This window comes from Adelges cooleyi, unplaced genomic scaffold, assembly GCF_023614345.1.
Source record: "Adelges cooleyi isolate 19-005CV unplaced genomic scaffold, UGA_ACOO_1.1 ACOO_flye_CR_arks_rails_tigmint_CR_PRNA_2, whole genome shotgun sequence".
Classification (NCBI taxonomy): Eukaryota; Metazoa; Arthropoda; class Insecta; order Hemiptera; family Adelgidae; genus Adelges; species Adelges cooleyi.
Window position 1 is genome coordinate 4,794,026 of NW_026095860.1, and position 18,853 is coordinate 4,812,878.

Sequence of the window (18,853 nt, forward strand, 5' to 3'; positions counted from 1 at the left end):
ATTTCCATGTAAAAATAAAAACTAAAATCTTAAATTACCAACATAATTCGTAATAACTACAATGGTCGACACTCGACAATAATATTATTACCTAAGCTACGATGAACCTGTGAATCTCGGAAGATATTAGACTTTTTTAAGTTGAGTTAATAAAAATACGTGACCATTTCAAAATCTCAAGTTCATAGGATTTTAACATACAAGGCATGTGGTTATATTTAGTCGACAAATATGAAATATATCAAATTTTGGCTTACTAATAACTGTGTGTGATATAATTAAATAAAAGTCGAATAACTATTAAGATATAGACTGGTTTTTGTAGTTAGTGTATCAGTGTATATAATATGAGGTGTGCAGTTTGATTTCGAGTGAAGTGTAAGTTGTAACCTTATAGTCTCGATTTTTAGCCCGTTAAGAGGGCGTCGCACCGGTGTTTTTCAGTGGTAAAAACATGTTTAAGCAGACTGAAAATAACTCGCTTAATTTTGGTTTTAGAGTAAAAGCACCCATTATAAAAATAAAAGAGAACAATATTCCGGAGGGCAAGACGGTGCGTTTTTTTTGAAAAGTTACAGTCATTTAAAAATGTTAAAATAGTCGTAATTTCTAAACTATGTATTGAGCGCTATACTAAGAATAATGAAAAAAACGCACCGCCTTGCCCTCCGAAATATTGTTCTTTTTTAATTTTATAATATATGCTTTTACTCTAAATCCAAAATTAAGCGAGGTATTTTCAGTCTGCTTGAACATGTAGAGATGAAAAAACATTTTTAAATCGCTTTCAAGTATGCTGTGATAGTCCAAAAAATAAATTAACTACCAAAATAGAGTTTTAGTTATTGAACTAATAATTACACATCACAGTTTAACCTTTAAATTAAGATTTTGTTAAAAATTGCCTATACTTTACTCCTTAAAAATGGACGGAAAAACATGAGAATTCAGAATCCGATTACGGCAATACTATAATTATTATTAATTTGTCGAATATCGATTATAAAAAAAAAAAACCGCACACAGTGTGACCATTTATGAAAGGTCTTTTTTTAATGTTAACAACATCTGGGCCGTATTATCAAGCTGCTGTGTCGGACCATCATATGTGTCACAACTCACAAGTGTTCACGATTTTGACAGCAGCAGCTGCAGCAGCTCTGGTGTCAGTGCGTCTCCTTTTTAGTCAGTTGGGTTCGGTTCTGTGCGGTTATTGGTCATGGTGGTTGGTCTGTAGGACTGTCCGTCATAGCAGCTGTAGTATAACTATATACCAAATAGTGATCTTAAATTAAATTACATTTTTATTAGTTCATATTTTATTATTTTATTTTAAAGTTAGTGATCAAAATCATTCGAGTATAATGAATCACCCGAATTACAATCAAAACTACAAGCTGGTTGTCGTCGGCGGCGGTGGTGTTGGGAAATCTGCTATAACTATACAATTTATCCAGGTAAACTACTTATTTGGTATTTACAGTAATAATATATTGAGTTCAAACGACAACATATTCGATTTCAATCATAAATTCGACGATTATGAACAAATTTTTCTTAGTTTTTTTTTTTAAATCATCGAGGATTATTATACTGTTTAATATTATACAGTCGATCAACGTACATTATATTAACTCTATTTTCCTTAAAAATGTTTTGTTTTAAAAAGAGTCATTGGGTCAGAACTGTTAAAATCAAATGCCATATTTCAAATTTCCATAATAGTACTTACCTATTTATACGATGACCAATCGTACAATTATTTTAATTTGGACGAGTACCTATTGAAACGTTTAATATTCATTCAAAAGTGTAGATTGAAAAAATACTAGTTTAATTTGTCCCGGAAATTGTAACACTAAAGCAGTTCAAATACAAGAGGCGTATTTCAGGGCGCCGAGAGGATCACCCTTTGAGTACCAAGCTGTCCCTTAGGTGTACCAAATTTTTTAACCGTTAACATCAATAAAATTTCAAGGTTTAGTTTTGAAACTAGAAACACTAATGTGCATTATTCCCCATTTATTTCTGATATTTCCGGCACTGATAATGCAAATCCCTCAAAATAGGCCTTGTTATAAAAATATCACAAAGGCATTTTATGCTGTGGGTCGTTCGGTGGTCCAGTCTATTTTTTATCTTTTTGAGCAACTGCTTTGCTCATTTTCTAGTAAACTAATGATTACTTTAATTATTATAAAACGAAAAACAATTTCTCAAGTTCATTGTATTTACATTTAATTTTATACTGAAATGTTGCACAAATATAGTTAACGTTACCTGCCTATATGTGGAAGATTAAAAATTATTTCTAAAAACATAATAAGGACAGATGAATGAAGTTTGTAGAAAAAAAAATTGTTTTTTTTTTTATTGAAATATATTCTAAAATAAATTTCACAAACTAATTGCATAATGTGTGTAGGTGTGGACGTTTCCTTGCCAGTAGGTCCAATCCAAGGTACACTCATTGTACCTACACAGATCACATACAGCTCCATATATGGATTTGCTATAGGAAAAAACTACATAATTTTATTTATGTGACAAAAACATGTTATAATTTTAAAAAAAATGTTTAGTATTTTATCTTATAATTAGGTCATAACATAATAATAAAATCTATGATTGATGATAACATTAAGTCCATTCCTAAGTTTGATGTGTAAGTGTGTTAGTTTAATTTCTTAGTAAGATACCAACTTCCAGTAAATTTGGTTTTACAATTTAATTAAAAAATTATAATTTTAGGTTTTTATTGAGAAATATTCTTATTTAGTAGGTTATAATAATTAAATAATTAGTTATAATAATTGGACAACAATTACATTTTTTTATTATAATGTTTCAACATTTATTTGGTTAAGAAAAATAAAACCATTTTACTATTGTGGTAAAGACTAGTTACAGTTTGTAATTTCTATCAAAACAATTTTTTTCAAAATGTTATCAATGCTAATTAATATATTTTCACCGGTATAGATATTCATATGAAATTTTTAAATGAAACATTTGTTTTTATCATAAATTAAATATAGCCCAGTAATGTTCTTGGCTAAATTCACATTTTACTCTCTCAAATAAAATAAAAGTATTTTTTCTAAAAATAATTGTTGCTCCGAATTGGAATATATCATTCTACATACATAAAAAAAACTGTTTTCTAGTCGAGTTATTTTCTCTGAAACTAAATAAACTCTATAAGTCCCGGAGAACCTTCCCTGTACCAATGCATTCATTGTTTTCAAACTTGGGATTATAAACTGTGTACAAATTTGATTTACTATTTGGACAACTAGAAAAACTGGGAAGGCGTATTTTTCACCAAGGTTAAGGACTTTAAACCATTGCAACTTTTCTAGGATTGTAAATCTGGAACTTGCTGGCCAAGTGGTACAAGCAAGATTTTGTATCGAAACTGCAGTCTTAAAGGTTATTAATAAACAGTTTCCATAAAAATGTTAGCAGATAAGACAATCTGTATAATAAAGAATTAATTTGATTTACATGGCCTCAGGCTGTCGTTACAATAATGTAAATCCAATGAATGAAATATTATAAAATATTAACTATTAAGTACACTTAGCATAAATATGTATTTACTATTGTTATTTGTTGCAGAAATATTTTGTGACAGACTATGATCCCACAATAGAAGACTCGTACACAAAGCAATGCGTAGTCGACGATGTTCCTGCAAAATTAGACAGTAATGTTTTTCAGCTCTTATACACTGCTCAACGTAATAATACGTAAATTATATTTATGACATCTTTTTTTTTTATATTTAGTTTTGGACACTGCCGGTCAAGAAGAATTCAGCGCAATGAGAGAACAGTACATGAGGTCGGGTGAAGGATTTCTGTTAGTTTTTTCTGTGGCAGACAGAACGAGTTTCAACGAAATGGAAAAATTCCACAGACAGATTCTCAGAGTGAAAGACAGAGACGAATTCCCCATGCTGATGGTTGGAAATAAAGCAGACCTGGGCAACCAGCGAATGGTATGAGTTCATTTATTATGAGGTCACCCCCCCCCCCCCCCCCGAAATTATATCCTATATACTCCACCGCACATGGGTGTTTCCGTTGGTCGTTGTTCGTTTTGTAAAATAACAACTAGCTGTTAATTATTATTATATTTTGTATTTTTCATTCTAAGGTTTCTGTACAAGAGGCACAAAACATGGCTATGCAACTTAAGATACCCTACATTGAATGCAGTGCAAAAGCAGGAATGAACATAGACCAATCTTTCCATGAACTCGTACGCATCGTCAGGAGGTTTCAGATTTCCGAGAGGCCTCCGATCAAATCTGTGCCACATAAAAGTACAAAAAAATGCAACATACTCTAGCAGACCGACTCAAAATGTTGTATACGAGCTGATCACCTAAACAAAGAACCTAAATTGTGTTCCCAACTATTGTCATTTTCAACTCTACACATTTTTTTCTTATACAGTATTTAAATTTTTTAAATCTAGTCGTACGAAGTTTGTACAATATTATTGACACAACTTATAGCACATAGTTAACATTAGCCATTTTTTTTTTAAGACTAACAAAATTATTACTAAAAATGCATTTGACGAGTCAACTAAATACAGTTTTGGTGAGTCACCGATTGGGTTGTTATGAATTTCGATTAATATAATTGTTTATACCAATAATTGTAAATTCCTTCTAAAACACTACCAGTGGTTGTAATGTATAAAACATTCATTTTTGGGTAGTATATACAATTTATTTCTGTTATAAATATTGATCTTATCAAACAAATTATGTTGTTTTACTTTATACATCTTTTTCTATGTTAATTAAAAACTCCTCTTAAACTATGTTAGTTGCTAATAATAAAAAAAATCAACTTAAACGACCAATTCAAAATATTGAAGTATTACCATAAACGCTATTTGCTAATTGTTTTTTTTTTTTTTTTTTTAATTGTAAACTAACTGTAGTGTTTATACTATTAACAGAGCACTGGATTATAATCAAAAGTACAATATTGCAGCTAATATATTATGTTACCTAAAACTTTATATTTTTGATGAAAATAAATTTGTTTACATTTTTTTTTTTATAGTCTATAAGATTTATACTTAAATTATATATTTTTAACATATATTTATTATTTATTGAGTACTTAAATTAATTTTATTATAACCTGTTTATGTTTTTTTATTGTTAAATTATTTTAACAATACGTTTGTAAACAATTCTAAAAGTTGAAGTCAAGATCTAAATAAATGTAAATTACCTAAATAAGTAAACTCGTGTTGTTTTTTTGATTTATAAACAGAATTTGACAAAATAAAACTATATTTAAAGTTGGTACAGTTTTAAATATTGTTACTCTCTTTGTTAAATGTAGTCAAGAGTTGTGTATAATTTGAATATAATGTTATCTTAATAATCATTAGGATAACACATTTTTCAAATGAAAATTATTTAAATCATTCCAAACAACTATTTTAAATTCAATTATTCAAACACTTATGAACATATTGTTTAAATAATATATAAGTTATGTGTACCAAGTCCTAATTCAATATATACTAATAACAAAACCAATAGTGAAATATTTTAATGATATATAAAAAATTATTCCTTTATTTTATGGCTACTAAGTTTTAGTGGTTCCTTAGATATGACAGATTGGCAACTATGATATTTATTATTTACACATTATTTTAATCCTCAACTTCTGCTAAGCTAATAATATAACATCAGGGTATGGCTATTTTGTTTTATTTTCAGCTAAAAAATATGTAAATCTGGTTGTAATGTTTGAGCAAAACAAATAAAATTGTTTAATATAAATATTTATCATATAATAGATAGACAACGCCGATATTTTTATTACATAATATATTTAACAGTTAACACGGTGAAATAGTATTTCATTTCCAGTTGTTACATTAGTGTCGCCTTCACATGCATAGTATATTTATTCTATGATCACATACACTTATATACTATTATAAGATGTAACCCAGAGGAATATTTTAGATTACACATTAGGTATTTAAAAATTCATTAATATATGTGCACATATTTTTTTTTTAATATTAATTTATGCAAAAATTGTATGCATTTTTAGTACTCCTTACCTGATTAAGTTGTAAAATAAAAAAATTATTTGAATGTTTCATTCGAATAAGAATATTATGTACAACAAAAATATACTAATGCTCAAATATATTATAATATGAATGAAAAAATGTGTACTATTTGAAATTGTGTTATTTCTTGGGCTTAGCAAAATATAAAAATTCAAGATTTGTATTAAATTGTGTAAAAATAAGAGTTTAAGCAGACATTTTCATCGGTAAATACTGTTGGGTGGAGAAAAATGTGCTTTATCTGATGCACAAGCACAAAAATAGATGTAATCATTATTATTTAACAATCAATTTAAATTTGAACTTTGCAGAAAAACCAACACCGTTTTTTGCTCAATAAAAAAATGTCTGAACGAGAATACAAAGGAAAATAAAAATAATATATATACAACCATTTTAAGACAATATGCCAAATTACCTACTAAAAAAGTTGATATTAGAAAGAAAAAGATTAATAAAATAACTAACATTTTTTTACTTTCCTAAAAACTATGAAAACTGTTGCTTAGACCCTTTTGTGTAACTAACATATTTTGATTTTTCTTATTCTCTATTTTTATTTATTATAAGTTTTAACTTATAATCTCAGTCGTCATCATTGTGATTGTATCTCACAGGTACCACACAACTATCATAGTCAATCCCACAGATACTAGGCGACTACCAATGTTACTCTGAGTGACGCAACTCGTACAGTGTTCTATTGAAATGTTTGGAAAATAAAATTGTTTAATTAAAATTTCCAATACAATTTTTAGCAGATAAACTGTTGACCATCAATTTTATAACTGATGAATAATTAATCATAATAATGAATGACAAGGTAGAAATAAAATTTAAAAAACAAGTTTCACAAAAAAAATATTTTTAATTAAATCCATTGCAAGAAATACAATAGCATTAAACAGCAAGTAGTTCTCTTTGGACCTTCCTCCAGTTGTCCAAGGGTCCATGATCAGGGCGGAACTTAACATTAGCACCATCGGGCGCCAATCGTCCATCTTCCTTCAATGTTTCGTATTCTTCACGATCATACTTTGTAAAACCCCATTTCTTGCTAACATAGATCTAAAACAACAATAAAAGGTTAATGTGTTTCACTTTTAAAAACAATTATTTATAATTAATAAATAAATCAAATTAAATGGAGGACTACTATAAAACTATTGCTTTTTATTCAAAAGTAATAATATGAAAGTTCTTGGCTTTGATAGGCTTACAGCAGTATTGATTAAAAATAAAATAAATAATGGAGGCACAGTTATAACGGAGTTATAACTTAAGTTATTAAAGATCCGAGGTATGATTAATTTTAATCCAATATAAATGAATGAGAACTTTAAATATTAACAAATTAACAAAGATTAACTCTTCACTGGATTATTCATTATTATCTTTCATTATTTGTATATGGCTATAGATGATTTTTTTCGTTTGGAAAAAAAATATGTGCTTTGAGTATGCTTACTTAACACTACTTAAACATCGTTTTTTTTTTTTTTTTTTGAGATTTAGTTTCGAGGAAAACGCCAATTTTTAATTGTTCTAAATATGGAACATTGTGCAGTGACAGGTTAATATATTTTAATTTCTTTGTGGTAACAATTTGTAAGAAGGTATTAATATAGATTGATCAGGAATACTTTGATAATAGAGTATTTACCTTTTGACGTCCAGGGAACTTGAATTTAGCACGACGCAATGCTTCAATAACAGCCGCCTTGTATCTGTCCGAAGACCTAACACTCATGATTGGTTGTCCAATGTGCACTCGAGCAACAGTACCTTGAGGTTTACCGAATGCACCTCTCATTCCAGTTTGAAGCCTTTAAAATAATATTATCACTCATACTATTTATTTTTTAATACTAATAATAACTCGAGATACCAAGAATTAGTTGAGTATTAACTCTAGACAAATTCCGAAGGCAAGGCACTCAATAGCTACAATTACTTGATTATAAGATTTAATAAAAAAGCCCTTTTATAATCATTCCATCCAACCCCCAATTTCAACTATTAGTAACCAAAAAACCACTTGAAGTAATCTACGATTTCTACCAACTTATTAGGATTTATATAAATTTAAAACAGTACCTATCAGCTCCAGCGCACGACAACATCTTATTGATGCGAATGACGTGGAAGGGATGAAGTCTCATTCGAATATGGAATTGATCTTTACCACAGTGTTTAACCATATATTTATTGGCGCAAATACGTCCAGCTTCCAGAGCTTCAGACGACAACTGTTCATATTCATCTGAAACCTAATGAAAATGGGAAAATATTAACATAACTTTTGCCTACTGCTGAAGAATACCTGAAACAGTGCTACAATATTTCAACTTACAAGATGTACACACAAGGGAAAATCATCGACCCTAGCTTTCTTCTTTCCCAAATCGAAAATCCTAATTTTCGGATCTGGCACACCACGACAAAACCGTGACTTGGGGTACGGTTTGTTTTTGCAGTAACGATAACTGAAATCGAACGTGACAAAAGTTCAAACATTAGTTTTCAAAAACGTTTGGTGCAAAGTATGTAATCGAACGTTATTATTCTATACGTGAAGTGTTGCATTGTAATTAATAGTATTTAGTGTTAGTATAGTGTGATGTGTAAATTGCGACATAACAATACAAGACCGTATATAAACAAAAATTGTGTTACTTACCACCTAGCAGGTCGTCGCCCCATTTCTGTGGAAAATACAAAAACAACCGATTAATTAAATTGATCGTTCTCTAAAAGGACGAATATTGTGCATTTATTAACGAGATGGAAACGGATAAAAATTACTTACTTGCTTGTTGAAAATCCCAATGAATCACGTATCCCGAATACTGTTTATCACAATTCGGTAAGAAGGACTGCGAAGAGAGCGCGAAGTAGAGGGGTAAGGAAACGATGACATCGCGGTGAGATTATAAGCAAGAGTAAAAGTCATGGAAGAAATGAAAACCCGTATATAACATCAGTCCCGTCCACGATTAAAGATAATACATGTTAAAATGATTATCTTTAATCGTGGTTCCGTCATAATATGTATGCAATGGGCAAACAGGCGCGAATATTATTAAATCATCAAAGTTATAGGCTGTTTGATTATTAATTATTATAATTTATCAATTTATGATATTGTAACAATAACCATTAGCTGAAATTCTAATTATTTTTTTTCATTAATGGAATAGTAATCTAACGTTGTTTTGGTATTTAAAATAATATAATGGATGTAAAATGTAGGTTTTTTTGAGATGCCCCGGGGTCTAATAATATTTTTAAACATATTTTTCTTAGTAGGTAATTTTCATCTTACCTAGACAGTGAAGTGGTTTCGTCAAAATTTAGAAGTTATATGACTCATATTATAATGGTCTCATTAAAAACGTTTAATATTGAGTTGGGGGTCAAAACCCTACCAGAAATTGATTTTTGTCAATGCCTATACCTATGTTAGTTTTTTAAATCCTAGGTATAGCTATAAATGATGACATTTGTTTGAATCTGGTAAACCCCAATTTAAAGCAGAAGCTAATAAGTATCAGTATCTACAGCATTGAAATTAAGAAAATGAGGATTTATCAACTTGACAAAAATATCTGTAAATGATTACAGATATCAATCTTACCCGTCCTACTTGACATTTTTTTAAATATAGACCATTTTGTATAAAAAAAAAAAATAAAATCTCTAAAAGGAGACTTCTTAAGTGGGCGTTACATTACTTTTTTTCAGCGCGTAAAACATGTCTAAGTCAAGACCTCTTTTTTAAAGAACTGGGCAGTTTAGCGTAAAAGTGCAACTATACAAAATTAAAGATCAGGACTTAATCTAGATTTTGAAATGGGCGATTTTTGATAAAAAAAAAAGGTTTAGCAAAGTTGTAAGCTTTCGAAAAACTGTAAATTCAACATATGATAAAAGTTTCTAAAACCTTATCGAAAATCGCCTACGTCAAAACTTAGATAAAGTCTTGAACTTTAATTTTGTATAGATATACTTTTACGCTAAATTGAGGTTGGAGGCGAGCGGTTTTTAAGCAGTTTAATGTAGTCAATATTTAAGAAAAAATTGTATTTAATCAATTTCGACCATGTCAACTAATTTTACGGTAAATTTGTATAAGCCTATAGGTGTTATTTTTAATTTATATAATTTTTTCTATGCGTATGCAATTTGGTTTATTTTAGACCTAAAGGCGTAACACATTATGTCTGCATACTACTTAGGATGTTTATATTTAAATTTTATAAAGAGATTCGAGGTTTTTTCATTAAACCACGGCAATAAAGACTATAGGGTCTGAAAAGCCAATTTTTTTTTAAGTTTGATAATTAATAAACTATGAACGAATCTAAAATGTCTTGTTTAAAAAATATTAAATTAGATAAAGTGGATTTATTACGGCGAAAACCGTGTTGCTGTGTGCTTAATATATTTTTGAAACAAGAGTAGATAATTTTGAATTTATGATCTTTGAAATTATTCTAGGAAGACATAATTAAGAATTGATGAGCGGTAAAAATATTGTAAAAAATATTTAATGCTTAAAAAGATTTTTAAGTTGCTTAAAGTAGCGTTTTTCGGATTCCCATCACTATTTGTGACTATAGACAAGTATACTAGTCTATACACAGTTCCACAGATGAACGCACGGCGCGTCGGCCAAAAACGGGTCAGCGCTGGCCGCCGGTTATTATCACCCGGAGAGGGGATATGACATTATCGGTCGGCCCGGCGCCCCACGGCCGCCGTGATCAGTGTGTAGTGTATTCAGGTATACTATACTACAGCAAACAGCTGCTGTGCTGTTGTGATAATCGATAAAAACCGAAAGTGGTCTGGCGGCTGTGTAGCCGTAGTACGCACGAGTTAGTTTACGCTTTGTTACGACATTGTTTTATTAAGCTCAACGACAATTTCGAGTTTTACATTTGGCGATTTATTTCGTTTATTCATATTATTGTTTTGAAATGGAAACTATGCCTGTAAAAATGAACCCAAGAGGAAAGGTTAGTATTCATGATGTATGTACCTACTTACGCTTCGATTTTGATTGCTTTTACAAGTAGATTTTTCGCCAGCGTAAAATGGATACGGTTTTTTGTAAAAAGCCAATGTAGGCAGATAGGCCGGTCCACAGGTATATAATGTACTCCGTTCGCCGAGAGAATAACGCACTATGATTGCGCAGCAACAAAAACGCATTACCATCTTTTGCGCCTGCGCAGACAGGAGTTATGCGTTTTTGTTTCTGTGCAGCCATATTCTCTCGGCGAACGGAGTACGATTTGTAATGTATAAAGACTAAAGAGACAGCCAACTTGTCAATGTATGCATTGAAGCTTGGGCGCTATCTGCAGTGAGGGCAACGTTTGTAACGCGTCATCAGTATTTCATTATGATATAATGATAGTAATGGACCTAAAGCCGGGTTTCGCACGACTCGTCTATTCGATGAATATTTTATATAATATGGTATTCAGTATTCGTCCTCTTCTCGCGAATTGTCGACAAATGTGACACGAGTCAAAGGAATGCCAAATATTTGCCCTTTTACGCGAGTAGTGGGAATGCCATACTTGTGTTTATGTTTGGCGGGTAGACGGAAAATGTTGAGAATCGAAACGAGATTTAATTTATTTAAGGGGGACGGAAAGCGCTATTTATTAAGGGGCAAAGGATAGGCAATATTTGAAAAAAATGTTCTAATAGCCATTTTAAATATGCCGACTAATTTTAAAATGAAATTATATTAAGTTTTTCTAATTATAATACTTTTTAAGTTAATTTTCTCCGAGTTATGGCGAAAATTTGATGAAAAATGACTTTCGTAGAAGTCATTTTCTGGCGTATTTATTGGACAGATTTCAATTTTTTTTTTTTTTTTTATGAAGCTTACTATTATTTCTATGTGGGCTAAAAAGGCCGATTTTTGATTTAGTATTTAGAAAATTAGTAAGATTTATTAGAAAAAACTATAAAAAAAGTAAAAATATAAATGCTTATAACATTTTTTTGAAAATTAAAATTTAAAAATCGACTTTTTAGCCAATATAGAAAATATGTTAAACTATATAAGTAAGATATCTAATACTAAGAAAAATATTTTTTTTTTATGCTAAGATTTGTAAAGTTATAATAAGTGTAATACAATTTAAACTTGGCATATTTTAAGTGAGACAATATAAATAAATAATATTAAGAAAATGCATCAAGCATTAACATCGAATTGGATACGTGTGAAAGGACAGAGGACTTAAATACCTCCTTAATTTCAATAATGATAATTGACACATACAATAATATACATAATAATTTATACACAAGAAGAAGGAAAAATAAATAGATAAAGAAGGAGAAATAACATTTTTTTTTTTTAAATACATAAACATACAGTTAGTCGTCGACAACAGCACCTTTGAGCGTCCTCCCTGTCTTACATTGAAGATGTCACTAACGTTCATAACCGGCTGAACCATAACTGTCCAATCTATCTCCAGCTGTGCCGCATTACCGATTATGACATCGAAAACGATCACCATTAAAACGCCAAAGCAAATATATCAAACATCATGCTATCAGTAATTTAAACAGTTTATGCTAGTATATTATTGTTTATATTATAGAAAAATAGCACCATAATAATTTAAGAAAATATAGGCACAGTATAAATTATAAGAATTGTTAAGCACATTACCACAGATTATATGTTGTTACAAACAATTTCAACTAATATTATTTCCACAATAATTTAATATTTAAAATTGAATGTTTCGATATTTTCAGTTTATTTCGTCATCTCAAAAAGAATTAATAATTATTGCTTACAAGAAAAAAATTGCCCAACATCCAGGTCTTAAAAAAGTAGAACTGCGAAAAATGTTATCCAAAGAGCTAGGAATCGGACAAAGGACAATATCTTCGACTATTCTCGAGTACGAAAAGTATAAAACAGTTTCTTCTCCCAATAGGAAAAAAAATAGAGACAGCATCAACGCCAAAATTGACGAGTTCGACAAATATGCAATTAGGAGAATAATTCACGGTTTTTGGTTTGAAAAACAATTTCCTACATTGGATAAAATTTTGTCACGTATAAACTCAACTGAAGGACTGCCTAAATTTACCAGAAGCTCTTTATACTTGCTGCTACGAAATTACATGGGTTTCGAATATGTGAAACGCAGTCGAAATAACGCTATGGTTGAAAATGATGGGATAGTTGTATGGCGTAGAAACTACCTGGAAACAATAAAGAAATATCGAAATGAAGGTCGTCCAATATATTTTATGGACGAGATGTGGATAAATTCTGGAGAATGTACTATTCGTACGTCACGCCGAGATGCTTTTGATGCAGGCCTTTCAACCAGTCCAGTTGGTCCCAGTGTTAAAGGTAAACACATGATTGTTGTTCTCGTCGGAAATGAAGACGGTTTTGTGCAGGATAGTCTTTTGTGTTTTGAATCTAAGCACAAAAAAAATTATTACCATGACGAAATGAGTGGTGACGTTTTCTTGGAGTGCTTGGAAAGTGTTTTGCCACGTTTAAAAGACAATGCCGTTCTTGTTATGGACAGCGCTCAACACCATTCGGTAAAACTTGACAAAGCCCCGACTAGTACAACAAAAAAGGCGGATATTATCAAGTGGCTCCAAGAAAAAGGAGAAATTATTGACAAGCCAATGGTCATAGCTCAACTTATGACCATAGTTCGCAGAGTTAAACCATTGTATGAAAAATATTCTGTAGACGAATTTGTCAAACAGCACAACAAGGATGTTCTACGTATTCCTCCTTATCATTGCGAGCTCAATCCGATACAAATGGCTTGGTCAGTTGTGAAAAACCATGTCCAAATGCACAACACCGCCAACAAACTCCCTGATGTCCGACGATTGTTAGAGGAAGGTGTAAAGAAGGTAAATGGCGATATGTGGAAAAAATTGATCAGCCATGTTGTCGATGAAGAAAAAAGGTTATGGGACATGGATTTCATTATTGATGACATGTTAGCAGAACATAAGTCCTTGGATGTTTCTTATTCAGGTAAAAACGTTTAAAATAGTTTACTTATGTCATAAACACACGAAGGGTAAAAGTAAGAAGGGTAGTAGTCCATTTATGACAATTTTGCAGGAGAGTAAAATCCGAGTTATCTATGTGGGAACCGTTTTAAAGGTAATCTTTTTTCAACAATTTGATCAGCTACAAATGCAATAGCCTCTTCTCTGCCAAACTTAATTTTAGTAATATATTATAAATTTCATTTAAGCTTGTTCATATGCTTTTACTAAATAAATCCTGTTTACGTCCTAGCTTACAACATTTGAACTTTTACTTTCAATATGTATTTCAACTACTCCACGATGTTTACTTATCATTTAAAAAAGCTAATGTCAATGCTGACAAGGTTTAAATAGTTTTAATGTTTATACTGTATGGCTCAGACAAACACAAACAGATGACGTACATAATTGTTTTTAAATTTTTGGGAATGGTTGTTTAAATCTTTAAACATTTTTTACCGTTTTCATTAGATAGATCAATGTTCTCTTATGTCACTCTTACATTATATCAAGTCTAATTTCTTTCTATTTGGCCTTTGTTGATATTGTTGTATGCCTTTGGCTTATTAGAATAAATAAATAAATAAATTATTATCACTTGGATGAATGATTTTCATATTTTATGTACAGATTATTACAATAAATCGGTAGAAGACGTGATCAAACTGCAAGAAAATAAAGATAAAAAAGATGATACTTCACAATTCTGTTCGTAAGTATATGTTTTAAAAAAAATTACTAAAATCTTTTCTTCTTTTACTTCCGTTAATTTTATTAATTTTATGCTACCTTCATTTGAAGTTAAGATATATTCTATTTTCAATTATTTTCTTAGATAAATACAGATTTTTAAATCAAGTTAGTTTGAGTTAATTGTGCTACAATATAATGATAAAACGTCTCTAATAATATTAATCTTAAATAAGTTAGCTGGTAATATTTAGAAACAGGCTGCTTCTACTTATCTAAAAATCTGGCTGCGTTCGGCATCGCTAGTTCCTGAACGGGTGATCACCTAAGAATATCAGCAAAAATTCAATGCTCCTAACAAATACTATGTGCCAATTGAATGTTATGTAATACTAAGTATAACGATGTTTACTAATAATTATTCTCTTTTCATAATACAAAAAAAAAATGTGTTGAAATACAATCATGTAATTTAATGGTTTATTAACTGCTAATTAATACAGTAGTCTTAAACCAAAAGCTGTATAGTTTGTTTAATGTCTTGTAGTTTTTTTTCTAATCGCTTTGATTGAACTTGCCTTTTTTTAGTGGTATTAAAACGAACGATGAGGCAAAAATCGTAGTCAAGCTAAACGAAATCGATGGAGGTAAGCAAAAATCATTAAGCGTACGTAATTCGTGTCATTGCTAATTTCATATAAAAATATTGCTTTATAAAAAATATTTAAGAGGAGGAGTGGCCGAGTGGGTAAGGCGGCAGTGTGTTAGCGCTCACTGTCGTCGGTTCGACACTCGGTCACAGGCGCTCCGTTTGCTGGGCGAGCAATCGTCCGGTAAAAAGGAACCGCCATCCCCCTCTCCGGCGACGGATTGACGACCCGTCCCGGAAGCGAATTCGTCAAGAAACCATCTCATGATGGCAGCGTTGGGCCTTCATGGCCCGTTAAGCTACATGATGATGATGATTATAAAAAATATTCGCTGTTGTGGTTTGTCGTCTAACAATACTCTTAAAAAATGTCATGTAAAATAGGAACTAACACGCAGGGTCGACCCATTTGTTGGTCGACGCGCCGTGCGTTCTCTCCTTGAACAGATTATAAGAATTTTCCTCCACAATCATATTATACATGTATCCAATATATTTATTGTTAATTAATTTTTTATCGATCCAGAGCAGGCTGTCAATCCGAAAGATCACGTGGTCATAAAGCAAGAAAACAAAAATAAATTTGACCAACTCTCACAGCTGTGTTTGCCAAAGTAAGTTTTAAGTTTATAAACTACAAAAGCCAGTAGCTATAAATAAAGTGTATCTACTTACTTTTAGTTGTTCTAATTAAAATTAATTTTTAGTAATAATGAAATGATCGAAGTCGAGTCAATTAAAGTAGAAGTAGATGAAACGGATGATTGTTACTATAGTTCATTGATAGAAATAAAGGAAGAATATAGTCCGTTTAATAGTACTACAGACTTTTCAAATGATATGATGCCGGACCACTATGAAAATTCGTACAATAGTAGTCCAGAACAGTCCTAAAAAGATCGAGAAAAATAAATAAAGGTATTGTCATTTTTAAAACACATTTTAAAAAAAAAATTGCCTAAAAATATGTAGAGAGATTTAATAATTAGGTTCCACGAGAAATAATTTTTTTTTTTAATTTTTCTTAGATTAATATAGATTTTTAAATCTGGTTACTGCGATACTTATATACTGTAGTAGACAAAAGCCAAGTTAGCTAATAATATTTAGAAACTGACCTGAATGTTTATACTTTAAGTATCCCATACAAATATTGTCTTCTTCCAAAGTTGCTAGTTGGTGGATAGGTGACTATAACATTGTCTGTGCTCTACCATGGCCTCTTTTTCAAATATTTCCACCAGTTAATGAATAATTATTTAATTATAAAAGAACTTTTTTGACTTTTTAAAAAGTGATATAGCGTCGGTTGTATTAGGTATATCGAAAAAATACGGATGATGGAGCACAGATAATTTTCTCATATATTATATGTATGAATTTCTTTCCTTGACTTTATATGAAGCTTGAGAAAAATGAATTACGCGTAAAACTCAACTCAACAAAATTTTTGTTTTAAATCACTGTCAAGGATGCTGTGATAGTCAGAAAAATAATTTAACTACCAAAGAAGTCCTGACTAATAATAATTACACATCACAGTTTAACCTTTGAGTTAAGATTTTGTAAACAATTTTGTATAATTTACTCCTTAAAAATGCGCGGTGTGGCGTCCTCTTAATTTAATTTTATTGCAAATTTAAATTACATTTACCACATGAGCTCGTGAGCATCGATATGATTTTTGCATTTTTACGCACAATATTAGTGTAAGTTTAATTTTAATAACACTTATAATCATTAATCAGTGGTCGAACTGTGGGAGGATACGGTCATACGGGACCACCATATTATTAAAAAAACAGCTATCATTTCTACAACCATTTCTTTTTTGTAAATTACAAAATATTATGAAAAACATGTGTGTCCACAAAGATGCATTTAAATTTTTATTTTATTTTGTCTTTTGTAAAACTTAAAAAAATGTCACTTAATATTGTTTTTAGTTGAACGGCCATGTAAGTTGTAATAATAGCGTAAAATATGATTAAATTACATACAACATATTTGTTTGAAAACCAGTAATAAAATACAACTGAATAAGTTATATCTTTTGTTCTGTGATAGATGGAATAACTTCTTCAAAAATGTATTTAAAAAAATTACGATGAAACTTACATAGTGAATTTGTTTTGTGGAGGTTCTTAGAGCCCGCCCCCCTCCCCTTTGTCTTAAATATTTCACTGAGTATGTATTATGGTAACAATAATATGATTCGTCTATCTACAGCGGCCGTGCTTACTATTATCCATAGATAATAAGAGATGGATGGGCCATCAAGTTTATCGCCTGAGAATATAGTGATAACAAAAAGGGGTCACAACGTAATACAACTATACCTATAAATAACCCCTTGCCAAAAAGAGACATAAATACTTCTATGGGAAAAAAAACTGTCTTTCTCTCTTGCCCATCCTAGCGTGCGTCCCCTCCCTTATTTTGCTAATATAGGCATGGCCCATCCATTCTTTTATTATCTATGAAATTATCATGCTTTTTCCTAGAATTATCTTTAGGCTATCTATTATAGTCGTCAGGCTCCCAGCTGATAGAAACAATATGACAGTCGGCCTTTTTTTGGTGGCTCACAAGAATCCATGTCATTTTTAAAGTTTCCTTTCTGGTTATTCTGTGCTTACAAGCCAAAGAAACATGTGGTCATAAAACGAAAAAACGAGAATAATATGTTTTACTATTTATTCTCGCAGCTATGTTTGCCAAAGTAAGTTTTAAGGTGTAAAAAAATTACAAAGAAACTTGAAAAAGAAACTTTTCAACGTTATGGACCTTAAAATATTATTTAGCATATTTATATTAATTATTATTACCTTTCGTACAAAAGTACCGAAGCTAGTATTCATAATATAATATAAATACAACAAACAAAATTGTACACTCCACCCAGTAAATTGAATTTTGCAATAACAACAAAAATATGTGAATTTTTTTAGGATTTTTCTCGCCGAATCGAAACCGATCTCAGATTTTATACAACACCACATCAAGTTTTGTTGTATTAATTGATGTTTTCTTTTAACTGTTATGTATTTTTCAAAATAAGTTTAAAAGTTGTTTAAACATAAATTGTAAAATATTTGTTTTTGCCGAGTTCAAAAAGTCTCGGAATCATTATTATTATAAAAATCACAAATACATTTTTTCTAGATTAATAAAAATGTAATTGTACCTGTACCTTATTATTTGTTTTACTAATTAAAAAAAAAAATTTCCTCTGCATCTTTGGCCATTGCTGCGCTTTTAAATCTATAATTTCCAGAAGGTCGAAAGAAATGTATGTAATAAATG

General features: G+C 30.4%; 3 protein-coding genes across 3 annotated transcripts; 2 read left to right on the top strand and 1 right to left on the bottom strand.

Moving 5' to 3' along the window:
- The first annotated feature begins 1,150 nt into the window (after nt 1-1,150).
- On the top strand, nt 1,151-4,901 carry LOC126833968 (ras-like protein 2). The gene is made up of 4 exons (XM_050565585.1): nt 1,151-1,457; nt 3,622-3,709; nt 3,792-4,003; nt 4,162-4,901. The coding sequence occupies exons 1-4, from the start codon at nt 1,365-1,367 to the stop codon at nt 4,354-4,356; spliced, it is 588 nt and encodes a 195-aa protein (XP_050421542.1). The 5' UTR covers nt 1,151-1,364; the 3' UTR covers nt 4,357-4,901.
- A 2,073-nt stretch (nt 4,902-6,974) lies between these two features.
- On the bottom strand, nt 6,975-9,045 carry LOC126833254 (60S ribosomal protein L10). Its single transcript, XM_050564470.1, has 6 exons — nt 8,936-9,045; nt 8,807-8,831; nt 8,480-8,612; nt 8,224-8,396; nt 7,790-7,952; nt 6,975-7,194 (listed from the first exon to the last, which is right to left on the bottom strand). The coding sequence occupies exons 2-6, from the start codon at nt 8,827-8,829 to the stop codon at nt 7,027-7,029; spliced, it is 660 nt and encodes a 219-aa protein (XP_050420427.1). The 5' UTR covers nt 8,830-8,831; nt 8,936-9,045; the 3' UTR covers nt 6,975-7,026.
- A 1,847-nt stretch (nt 9,046-10,892) lies between these two features.
- Nucleotides 10,893-18,727, top strand: LOC126833253 (uncharacterized). The gene is made up of 7 exons (XM_050564469.1): nt 10,893-11,147; nt 12,925-14,188; nt 14,839-14,920; nt 15,487-15,545; nt 16,074-16,161; nt 16,255-16,465; nt 18,499-18,727. The coding sequence occupies exons 1-6, from the start codon at nt 11,109-11,111 to the stop codon at nt 16,439-16,441; spliced, it is 1,719 nt and encodes a 572-aa protein (XP_050420426.1). The 5' UTR covers nt 10,893-11,108; the 3' UTR covers nt 16,442-16,465; nt 18,499-18,727.
- Nucleotides 18,728-18,853: the final 126 nt, after the last annotated feature.